This window comes from Ambystoma mexicanum, chromosome 5p (assembly GCF_040938575.1).
Source record: "Ambystoma mexicanum isolate Mex_15411 chromosome 5p, UKY_AmexF1_1, whole genome shotgun sequence".
In the NCBI taxonomy this organism is placed as follows: Eukaryota; Metazoa; Chordata; class Amphibia; order Caudata; family Ambystomatidae; genus Ambystoma; species Ambystoma mexicanum.
In genome coordinates, this window is record NC_090930.1 from 433,154,907 (window position 1) to 433,167,261 (window position 12,355).

Below are 12,355 nucleotides of genomic sequence, written 5' to 3' on the forward strand. Positions count from 1 at the left end.
CAACACAAATAAAACTCACTAACTAAATACCATGGCTGGAACACAATATTTTTGCTAGAGATCCAACATTGCTTGGATATCTAAGTGCCAAGGATGAGTATGCACGTCCTTTTTGCATAGACTTGCATAATAGCCTGGCACTTAAGGGGTTAAGGTGCATTAACCTTTCCGTGCATTTTCCCTCTTCTTTACCTCTAACGCTGTACTGGAAGATGCCCACTGCCGCGACCTGCACCGCAGACACTGACTGCAGTTTCCTTCTCTCCTCTCTCTCTGTGCAGATTCGATGCTGCTCGTGGCCGAAAGGCTGGAAGGCCCCTTTAACATCGAGTCGGTCATGGATCCCATTGACGTGAAGATTTCAGATGCCATCATGAACATGCAGGAGAATAGCATGCAAGTCACCCAAAAGGTATAGCTTGAAAAGACGGCCTCTTGCAAGTTTGAGATAAATTAACCATGGTTCTTTTTTCAAGGTTTCTACCGTGCTAATTCACTATTCCCTCCCCCAACTTAGTCTCAGCCATTTGCATTCCTGTTTAGGGTATTATGCCTAAATATGTACAACTATGTGTTCATTTTCTCTTTCTTATTACACATTTTACACCACCGAGTTACTACTTTGAAATGGCATTCAAAGGTTCACAGAGAACCACTGGCTGGTAATTGTTTTGGAAAAGTAATTTTAGGACTCGCACCCAGGTAATGCGGATTTAGAGACAACTTTGCAGCACGATCATTGAAAATGATGGGCACGAAACAACAATATAACACTTTATCCTATGGCAAAAAAAAAAAAAACTCATGTTCAAATTGTGCAAATAGAATGGTCTATAGCAGCGCAAATCCTGGCTGGAAACCTTTGGGGCTGGAAACCTTTGGGTCTCCAGATGATTTGGACTACAACGTCCATCAACCCTTACTACAATGCTTTGTATTTGCCACACATCCCCTTCAGATTGTTGACTTTTGCAAAGTTTATCGCAAACATTGAGCGAAATGGAAGACCAACTGTACAATGCATGCGTGCCCCTCTAATGAATGTCCCTTGTTCGTCCCCCTAAGGCAGATCCTTTATTTGTGGATCAGTGGAGATTGGAAGCCGTGCCACCATTCCTGCCTGGTCTGCCTCTCCGCTTGGAGGCCTTTTATCTACAGGTTTCCCTTCACATGTAGTGGATTTTTTCCTTGAGTAGCAAATAATTGAATTGGTAGTCTCTGGCTACGCCAGTTTTAAGACCTGACTTATGGCCAAAGATGATCTCTCCTTGACCCATTCATTGGTTATGAGATCTTGTACTAGAGCGGTGATTGGTGCCTAGCTAGTATCCCAGTCTCTGAAGATTCGTGAAGATGAAAGATGCTGCTCCAGCCAAGTCGGTGGGTTTGGAGGAGAAAGTTCACGATTATGCACACATCTTGGAAAAAGGGCAAAGTTCATCCACCATTTAAAAAAAAAAAATGTATTGAAATACATTAATAATATTCCAATGGTGCTACCAGGATGACCTGCTCAATTAGTTCATATGTACATTTTTTATGCAGGTGATTACGAAGCCATATACAAACAGTCCAATTGTACACATAATAACTTTTCATTAGAGGCTATACAGTTTTCATCCTGATCACATCAAATAACCAAATCCTTTATCAAGGCAAAGATCAAGTGGCAGCAGACTCGAGTTAGAGCTGGTGGCTGCTGGCCCAGGTTAGGGTTCCAGATGGAGGCTGGTTAGCCTATCTCTCGCCATGGTGACGCTGCGTGTTCACGGTCCGCTGGCGTCTGCAAATTCGCCTCCACCTGGAACCCTAACCTGGGCCGCCAGCCACCAGCTCGAACTCGAGTCTGCTGCCACTTGATCTTTGCCTTGATAAAGACTTCGGTTGAAACGCGTGTCGGCTTTTTCTTTTGTTTCACAAAATTGGCACCAAAGGCTATTGTCTATTATATTGTGAAAACACAAGTAAACTACCACGCAAATCACCCCAGGACTGGACTATTACTATACTGTCGGATCTCTCGGCAATTGGACTATCAAACCCAGCCAGCGCCCACAATTAACAAAGGTTTGTCACCCTACCAAGCATCAAATCAACTGGGGACCTAGGAGTTGGTACCCAGACAAACCATGTGCCAGGCTAACCAATAAAAATTAATAGGAGGTGCGCAGAGGACCGGCTGTCACAACACCAAAAACTCCTCACCCCTTTTGAAACTATTAACTGTGTCATGTAACGTCTTCTTCACTTTAAGCGCCCAGATACCCCTGGGTCAGGCATCCTATATAAATAAAATAAACAAACAAAACTGGCATGGTGGAACAATAGGAGCGGCAACATGGTCCCAACAAAGTCAAGGAAAACGTTTCTCTCTTGTTTGAGGAAAAGTATAAAAAAAGAAATGCAGTGTAAACCTCATCCGGCTCTGCAAGGACACTTACTGAAGCCCTCCATGGCCTGAGATAAAACCATGATGATCGGCACCCCCTCTATGATGTGAGCCTGCGCTACCAGGATGTGGCACGCGCCTCTTAGAATGGCAGCCCTCCAGAGGCTTTAAGGCCACATAAAACACTAGGAAGATGAGCACTGGTGTTCCTCTAGTTCATCCTCTGGGTAAATGAGTTACCTTAGGAGCTTTCTGTGGAGTCCAAGGACACTGAGGATGGCACGTAAGCTCTCGGTCCTCCAAGACAACCTGCTGAAACGATTCTGCACATTGGTGCCGCACATTTTATTTCAAATCTTCTACCCATCCAACCTTGCCAAGTGTTGTCAAAACACCTTTTTTGTCCTGGCACATTTGGGCACGTAGAAATGTGTAAAAACATTTTTGTGATTTAATTTTAATAGTTGAAGTGCTATAGAAATGAGAAAAAGGCCGTGCTCCAGGTCTGCCGGAGGGGCCCTTGCATGGGGCCCTTTCATGCTTTGCATTGTGATGGCAAGATAAGGATAACATGTATGACCCGTGTTGTGACCGCACCTTTCTGTTCCTTATTGTTCAAGTATGCAACTTAATGGTTAATATCGAAAATGCCTACTTGCGAGGTAAAATATTTGGTTGTGGTGGGAATAGTTATGCACCGAAATGTGCAAATAAACTATTAGTAAGATTTCTTAGTGGTGGCGTGTGCATTTGCTCATAAAACACAATCTAGTCCACGTTTTTCTCAATTGCACAGAATGGGTCTTGTACAAATTATAATGATCGAGTTGCATCATTTCAAAGGTCCAGGCGTGTGTACTAGTGCTTTTCAGAATCATTTTACAATGAATTAACAAGCAACTCTAACAAAGGGGTCCTTCTGTTCCATTATAAATGTGTAATGTTTGTCTGTATTGTACACGTATTTTACTTAAGAATTGCAAGCGTTTTGTAATTGGAAGCAGGCTTGATATTGAATGCAGCAAGTAAGGTGTCCGATCTTAAGCGTTCCCCTATTTTCAGAAAACCCTTTTTCCATCCATCCTACTCCCCAATAAGTACCTTGGGGCTCAGTCTCCTAATGCAAATGTCGGCTTTGTGTAGTTATTACAGGGACACCCAGCAGATAATGGCACTGTCCATGTAGTTGTGTTTGCGGAATCCTTTGTTGACAGTATGACGAAAACTTCTTATACCATCGATGCCTTATTTCCTTCTAGGTTTTCCAAGGATGTGGACAACCGAAAGCCGCTCCTCAGGGACCAGCTCAAGGCCAAGCCCAAGGGCAAGGTCGATCGGCTCGCTCTGTCTCGGAGGCAGGTTTCAGTGCCCGCTTTAGGCCGTATAACCCCGAAGAACGGCCAACAACAGCAGCCGGCACAAGTTTGGATAGACTAGTGAGTGAAGACGTGTTTCTTCATTTTTAATTTTTTTTTTTTTTACTTCTGTAATTTATTGAACTCTGATTGCTTTTGCACTGTGCCTTTGCCACCCTGTCTTCGTAAACCTCCAAGCAACTAAGCCAATGTTGTTTACTGTGGGTAAGTCCTTGTTTTTCTGAATGGGTTTACATTTTCTCTAGCTTATGGCTCTGCCTCTTTCTCATTTGTCCACACTGACTCTGCAAGGTGGGTATGTGGTTGCACTGCCACTTTTGTAATCAGTCAGCGGGTGAGCCTCTTTACACTCCTCAGTCTGCCCTGCTCAATGGAATCCGTCATTCTCTGCTGACCACTCGCTTGTGCTGTCACCTTCTTGGCTACTGTGGCCAGATTATTTTTCTAGCAACCTTTCTTTGTATGTCTGCCTGCCTTGTCTCTTGATTTTATGTTTGTGTTTCAACATGCCCCTGCCCACTCCAGCCAGGAAGCAGCATTCCCGTTGCCCTACCTGTCTACCTAAGCAGTGATTTACTGTCCTTTCGATTAAGCATCTACCAAAGAAATGCGGTTTAAAGACGAATTACAAACCAAATAAAAACATTTGATGAAATAAGTGCACAAGAAGTTAATTTTATGGGAGAAAATGTGTGCTTTTAATATATTCGTTAATTAAAGAGTAATATGACGACTGCAGGCCGTATTTTTCTACATTATTTTCTTTTCTTTTTTTCTATTAGGTTACTGATGTTAAGGAAAAGTTAAAGGCAGCAAAAAAGTTTTGGTCGTCTCTTCCAAGCAAAATATGTAGTCCCAAGATGACTGCAGGCGGCGCTGAAGAAGAAGGAGGTGCATGCTGGAATGGAAGCGCGAAGAGCAGGTTTCTACCAATTATGAAATTACTCCATTTTCGGGATTGGATCTAAAACAAATCTGGAGGGAGGGGCTGCGTGCAAAGAGTGTTGTGAATTCCTGTTTTTCCTAAAAGCATTCAAAAGCGATCCCCAGTCCAGAGCTTGTTTCTGATACTCGGTCGGAAATCCTCCCACTGTGCAGATTTGTAATTCCAATATTCAGGGTTCTGTGGAAGCACTACTTGTAAACAGTACTTTCCAGAACACTTTCCCACCGTTACTACCATCACTGTTCTCCCCTTTGAGCACTGCTATTGTGCTTCCCTTCTTCACTCCCCCCCCAGTGTACACGACTCCTTTAAGCACTGCCCTCCCCTGCACTACTATCACCCTAAAGTTCTTCTCCACATTCAGTGCCAACTTTGTCCTGTTCTCATCCTCTTTGGCCACCACTCCTCCCTCCTTGCCTCCTGCTCCAACTCTCTGGATTCCTTGGTCTGGTATTCTAGGTGTCTCCTCCAGCTTCCAGAGTCCTGTTTTGCCACCAGCAGGGCCTCGGCTCCAGGTCTCTGGGCCCACAGAAGTCTCCTGCTTTCTCCTCCAACCATCTCCAAATAAGCTCTTTTGTCCACTCTCCAGCTCGTACTGCAAAAAACACTGATGGCGGTTTGAGTCAATGTGACTTTATAGTGCTCTGTTCCCATATTCCAATCTCTCTGTTAAAAAGGGACTCAGTGTGATGGGTTGTCAGACTATGCCCTTGGAGACAGCCTACAGACTTGGCATGGGGGATTGGTCATCCCTACCCTTGGGCGGCCTTCTCTGTCTGCTGTACCCTGGTCCTGTCTTCCCACCTTTCTCTGGCTTAAGGGCACTCTGGTGTACTGGCTTTGTGCGGGGAACTTGGAATTAGTCATACTTTGGGCATGCATGGTACTTGCAGAACCGCATCCATCATTTTAGCACTCTTGGTTTAGGGACTCTGGATGGTTCCCAGCCCTGAGGAGGGCTTCCAGATCGGATGTGGGGACTGGGGTTGGTTAGTCCCTTGTCTTGTGCGGTCATGCTCGGGCCCTGCAATCAGGGTGGACTCCCCTAGTGTATCTGCTATTAACTGTACGAGAGCAGAGTCCCTGTTTGAGGATCAATAGGCAGCCTTCCGGCCCAGGTGCGCCCCCCCCCGCCTCTTCATTCTGTAGATTTACGAGCGATATCTGAAGCCACACAAGGGTTAGCAAGTGTGAGTTTCTGCCGGTATGCAGTGATGTTACAGAATCTTTTTTACTAAAAACGGTATTACCGAAAATTTTACTGACATTTATTTTGGTATTTAAAAAAAAAATAGTGGGGTAAAGGTGGTAAAACGGATAGAGAGGAGGATGGGGAGGGGATAGGAACAGGGAAAAACAGGGAGTTTGGGGGGAACTTCCAAAAAAACGAAAAATACGAAAACATTTTTCAGTAACATTTTTTCAGTATTACCTTTTTCTGTAAAAGAAGAAACCGTTTCTGCCAGCTCCATGGGACCATTCCTCCTCGCTTTCCTTAAAGGAGCAGTAGCTACTTAGTTTCTGGTTTTGAAAATACTGCGCTTTGGGGAGAGCCTTAATTACCGTCCCCATGTCTATGCTTTCCGGGTATATGCCTATGCTGTCTGTTCACACCCCCTAAGCATGAGCTGCAGGGACTCTGTGGGGGGTTACTGAATCCCTCACTTCACTAATCCCGAGTCCCATTAGAACACCCCTCCCCCTTCTCAATTAGCAATCCTTCTCAATTGGTGGCTGATCTGTCAGACCTTCTGGGACCGGCTGCTCCATTGGGACTGGAGTCAAGGAAGTGTGATCAGGGGATCCTCCTGTACCGCTCCCGGGGACCGCCATCAGCTGGCTTTGGGCGTTACCAGGCCCTTATGGTCACCCACTAGCGACCACCAGAAATAGGAAGGGTACTTCCTCACAGTATTCATGGCCTAGTAGAATGTTACTGTAGACTAATATTATGGGCTCTAGAAAAACATGTGAGCTGCCCTATTCATACAATACTGTGTAATTGGTATTTCAGGTACGAGTTTGCTGTGACTGGGAATGGCTTAAACAGTCAAGTTAACAACCCGGATGTAAAAGTTGACACAAAGAAACCAGATGTGGTAATTCGCCGTCAAATGGTCACCCTTCGAGAGATGACCATGAAGATGAAGAGTGCGTACAATGGAAATGATGTGAATTTTATTGACATTAGTAAGTATTTAGAAATATATCTTTCTACTAGTAGTTTATAAGGGTTGTTGCTAATTTCTTCACACACAGGGTTGCAAGTCAAAAAGCCAAGAAATTGGTCACCTCTTCTTCCTCCTTTAAAAAAAAAAAAAAACACAAAACAAATCGCTTAAAACCCCATAGAAATATTGAATACGTTTTTTGTATGCCTAGTGCCACTTGGGTTGACGACCAACCAGCCAGGGTAATAATGACCCATAAATGAATGTTGACTCTACTTAATAAAATGGAAGAGTGTATATCCAGTTTTAATCTCCCTGCTTCATGATGGGCATCTCATCTCCTGGCCTGCTCTTCCCCCATCTGACACTTTTTATTTTAATGTACCACGCTGTTTCTAAGCGGACTGAAATCCAGGTCTTCTTTTTTGATATTCAAATCAAATATTTCCTTGTTTTCAATATTCCCCCCCCCCCCCCACCTGACAAAGTCCCTTGACTTGGGCCATTATTGTGCTACTTGATTTTGATATGTTTGACCAAGAAAACGTGGCATGTTTTAGAACTTTAAATCTTGAAGATGGTTTGCATGTAAGGTAAGTGGCTACTCTCATGGTATTTTGTTTTAAAGAGATCAATCATTGTATTCATCCTGTCGAATGTGGGCATTGCCTGGTTTAAAATACAAAAGTATTTTTTCAACGCCGTCCCTTTCTGTCCAAGACAGTCAGACTTCTCTTACAAAATTGCATGCAGAGATCACCAACCTTGGCACTTGTGTGCTATGGGGTCCCCTACTGCATGCAATTCAAAAGGCCACCAGGTAAAGTGGACAAAGGCAGGATATAGGAGAGAACAACTCATTTTTACCCTTTCAATTTTTCTACTGGATCATGTAAAAGTAACCCCACCCAGGTTCCAATGCAATTTGCCCGATTTTGGCCAGCTGCAAAACTGAGGCAGATTCTATAGGAATCCATTTGTTGTAAGGCTACGAGAAAATCTCATGCAGGCACACAACGAGTCACACTTACGAGACTGAGGACTACTTGGCAGAGATCTTATGATATGTTGTCTGGATTTGTACCGTGCACCGCTTCCATCTTCATGATCTCCAGGTGCTCTCGTTGATGTGAAAGAGAAATAAGGGCAGGAGGGAGTGGTTAGGGGATGAGTGGGAAAAGACGAGATGTTGTGCTTTGTAGAACCAGGAGCAACTGGCACCTGTGTGGGTGAGTTCCCTAGGCCAGGGGGGCTGCAATGTGTAGACCTCCAAATTTATTGGACTACAGCTCCCATGATCTTTTAGCATGGACTATGCTGGCTAGAGCTGATGGGAGCTTTAGTCTAAATTATGTGGTTCTGTCTAAATGTCTTTCTTTAGTTTCCATTATCTTCCCAGTGTTATCGCAGTTTGGGGTCTGAACACCGCAAACAAAATACCGATGTTGTGGAAGGCACCGATAACTGCCACCCAGCAAGGTCGGTTTTATGCCTGCCCTCTCATTTCCCAACTACCCCACGTGCCACCCTCTGGCTGTGTGGCCCGCCACCACACTCCAACCCCACTCACCCACCTCCTAACTCTACTGGCTCTGGAGGCCTTACAGCCTGCCTCCAAGCCGCTTCCCTGAATAACAGACATATACAATGCATCGCGCCACTTGCAATGACCTTGTGTACATCAGTTATTCGGGGAAGCGGTCTAGAGACCGCTATCAGCTATCATATATTGACTGTCAAAGAGCACCTATCTGAGCCTGCCACAATATGGCATATTATATCCAGCAACTTCAACAACATGCTGCAACAAGATTGCTACACGCCCTCGATCACTGCACTGACTTCTGCCCAGCATTCGGTACTGTGCACTGGATCCCTGTGGCATCTCCATGGAAATGGACCAGATTTCCTGAGAGACAAACTGACTCCTTAGTCCCCTTCTCGTGACTTAAGATCCACAAGTCTAAACTATACCTGGATATTTTTTTTAAAACACGTTGAACTGGTGACAGATCATTCTCCGTGCTGGCCCCTAGACTCTGGAAGCCACTCATTACTCAACGGAGGGCATTCGAGGAACTGGTGCATTTTTTTCAAACTGCTCAAGACAGATTTTCCCCCTAAAGGTTTTATCCAACATCAGTAGGCAAATGTCCCATTGACAGCACATACAAGCTGCTACGGTGGTGATTATTGTGCTCTACGAAAGTACCATAATTTAACAGATGAATAATATTAAAACAGCTGTGAAGTCATGCACCCTTTACTACACGCAGTGAATGCTTTTCAGCGCACTGCGCAGGCACAACAATATAGTATCTACTTTTGCAGTGCACAACAGTTCTTCTCTGATAGGGGTCTGAAACCTTTGGCTCTCCAACTCCCATGATCCCTCACCATTGACTCAGCAGGCTAGGGCTGAAGGAAGTTGTAGTCCAAAACATCTGGAGAATTAAAGGTTGCATACCCCTGTAAATCTATCAAGTCAGCAGTTCCAAAATGGAGTTGTCCAAAAAAAGCCAGCCTGTGCTCAATGTGCGAGAGCACACAGCCGATGCAAATTCTCCTGACTAGTTCCCAGTGCAAGTGTTAAGCATCTCTAAATGCTTGGGTCTGACTTGGAAAGGTCTTCATCTTTTTTTCTTCCTCCCAAAACCCAATCCCATACTCGCACCTTGTCCCAAGCACAGACCTATTCGGCAAACTCCTTTCTCTCACGAAATCCAAAAATCGCGACTCTTTATTAATTTGTTTTCATTTTTGGACCCTGTGCTGCGAATGATTCTCCCTGAGGTTTAAAACACAACTTGAAAATGGATGGCTTGGAATGCTTTACTGTTTAAAAGGAGTGAACGATTTGTTTGTAAGGGAGATGCTGTGGCTTGAGTTTAAACTGAACTGCCATGGGTTTCCCAGCCCCTTCCCACCCCCCCTCCCCCCAGTGGCAAGGTCTTTTTTGGTGATTTTGGTATATCACCATACAATGCCTTCTAACGTTTTCTCTTTCATTAACCCGTCAAGTGCCAAGGACGAGGTACCCCGTCATTGGCACTTAAGGGGTTTTAATGGCTGTCTTGTCCTGCTGGCCTTCCACCAAGACTAGTGGACATGTGGTCCATGTGAGTGAATGGCTGGGCAGTAGAATGCTGGGTGCATGGATTGCCTGTGTGTTCTGAGAGGGTCCGAGCTGGAGTGGATGAAGATGTCAGGTGGGTGGTCTCTTATGTACATATCCAAAGAATACCTAGAACTGTATTTTGGTCTCCTCCTTCCACTTGAGAGAATTGTACACACGCTGGTACTCTGCAGCGTCTGTTGCGCGTGGCCAGAAGTCTTCTAACTTTTTCTTCTTCTCGCAGGTGATGATGGAAGCGGGGAAGCAAGTGGAAGCGGCTGCCAAGGCGACGAGGAGGCCTGCACCAAAGACATTGATTTCAAAGAGAAGATCGATGGTAGAAAAAATGAAAAGAGCGGTACCCCAGTGCAACTGCCCAGTGCCGCGGCCACCTTTGCCTTGTCCCACATCGTCTTTCTCGCTAGCATCTTTATCTTGGCCATGCAAAGACAATGGAGCTAATTTTGAGCAATCGAAAAGACTTGAGTCTCAAAGTTTTTAAAAGCACACCTTTCCACGTGTATACCATCTAGTGACTTGCTTTTTAATTTAATGGACAATGGTGTACAGTTTCTACAATATTGCCACTGGATTTAAAGTGTTCTTTCTATTTTCAATTACTGCTCCGCAGAGTGGGACAGGTCCTTCGCCTGTCCTGTCCATCAAGAGGCAATATTAAAGGTGGCCAAGAAAAAAAACATGTATATACAGACCTGTAGTTAGCTATACATTTGTGCTTTTGATGCATTTCGGTACTCCACTGCATTACTTTGAAAACAATATTTGATTTGTATGTACAGAAGCAGCATTTATGAATCCTTTTGCCATATAGAAGAATGGTACACACTTGTAGCAGGCTGTTTGCAGTTCACTTACTTGCTTGAAAAAGCCTGAACCAAAGAGAGGAACAGGCACGAGTTCTCTTGATCATCTACATTTGACTTTTGAGATCTAATAGGTCAGAGTAATGATTACGATACCTCCCTCTTCCAGGAAGCATCCCGCTTGCTCTTCGGTTTCCGGGAGACTGCAGTGAGTTCCATTCTAATGTATAACACAAGGAGGACGTTAGAAACATGTAATAGTGTCAGAGGTGTGCCACATTACCACAGGTGAGGAACTGCCCATCTGTGGAATTACAGCTAAGATACCAAGCAGACCAGTAATGCACACGTGTTGTGTATGTACATTGCTAATGGGTCCTATATGTTTTGCGGGATCTCCCTAAATAAGGTGAGATAAGCATGTCCTGTGCCATCCGAGTAGCAGCACTGCACACCGCCATTGAAGAGTCAACGAGTCTGGAGCTCTGTGATAACAGTACACTTGACCCCGGCCAAGCGGGGTGGTTGAGAGGAGTATTTGGGCACTGTGACGATGCCCGTTGCTTGGAAGACCGAGGGAAGGACGGACCGGACCATTCTTCCCTCATTCCCGTGGACCGTCCGGAAATGTCAGATTTTAGAATCCACAGCGTCCCTTTTGCCTGTGTTGCCAGAGAACATGGAAGCTGTTGTGGAAAATTCCAACTTGTCAACTAAAAAGGGAACAATCACTTTGAAGAAGAAAGTTCAGAAATGTATATTCCCAAAATTCACTAAAAGCCTTTGAAATCCATCAAGATTGCGATGGTTATTTTTTGTGCCTGTAAAGCATTCTGCAATCTACCTTTTCTCTGAAGGTTCTGCACCAGTTTGCCGTATTGTTTTTCCATTTTTATGGAGATTTTTTTTTTTTACAAGCTTGTAATGGCTAGTTCTCGGCTCAGGATTGCATACAAATGCATTTCATGCTGGTATGCCACGCCATGATGACAAATGGAAAATATCGCTCTTTTCACCATTTCTGTAGGCATGTGTTTTACTTTAAGTAACCGAGTATTCATATTACCTTGGTGCTGGTGGTATGGACACATTCTGATTCTATGCGTTTCTTTAAAAAAAAAAAAAAAAAAAAACATGTTGGAAATTGAAAAAGTTACGCATTCACTTTTCATGGAGGGGAGAGTAAAATTGTAAATAGTGTAGTTACATTTTTGAGAAATTTGAAAATGTGCTGGTGCGTTAGTAACTACCTCTGTTCTGAGGAATTACCTTTTTAGCTGTGAGGGCTCAAAGATTAACTTCATAGAAATGATATTGCTTCCTAAAATGTTAGTAAAAGAGTTGTCCCTCTCGACCTTGTTAGTTTTTAATTTAGAGAGTGGAAGACTTTGCAGCTGTTTCCTTTCAGATAAATTTCATGATGTGCAACAATTTCTGAATTTAATTTTGCTGAAGGCTTTCCACAATTTTAGTAGATTTTTGTTTTTTTTCCTTGAAATTATTTTGATTGCCCTTTTAATATTTAAATTATTTT

The 12,355-nt window shown here is 44.0% G+C and overlaps 1 protein-coding gene across 1 annotated transcript in view; it reads left to right on the plus strand.

Annotated features, from left to right (window-relative positions):
• Positions 1-11,614, plus strand: part of GPC4 (glypican 4) — a 227,157-nt gene extending 215,543 nt beyond the window's left edge. The window contains exons 5-9 of the mRNA XM_069612832.1: positions 282-412; positions 3,649-3,825; positions 4,548-4,687; positions 6,726-6,901; positions 10,242-11,614. Of these exons, the coding sequence (XP_069468933.1) occupies positions 282-412; positions 3,649-3,825; positions 4,548-4,687; positions 6,726-6,901; positions 10,242-10,459 (842 nt within the window). The 3' untranslated portion in view covers positions 10,460-11,614. The remainder of the gene's footprint in view (positions 1-281; positions 413-3,648; positions 3,826-4,547; positions 4,688-6,725; positions 6,902-10,241) is intronic.
• The last annotated feature ends 741 nt before the right edge of the window (positions 11,615-12,355 follow it).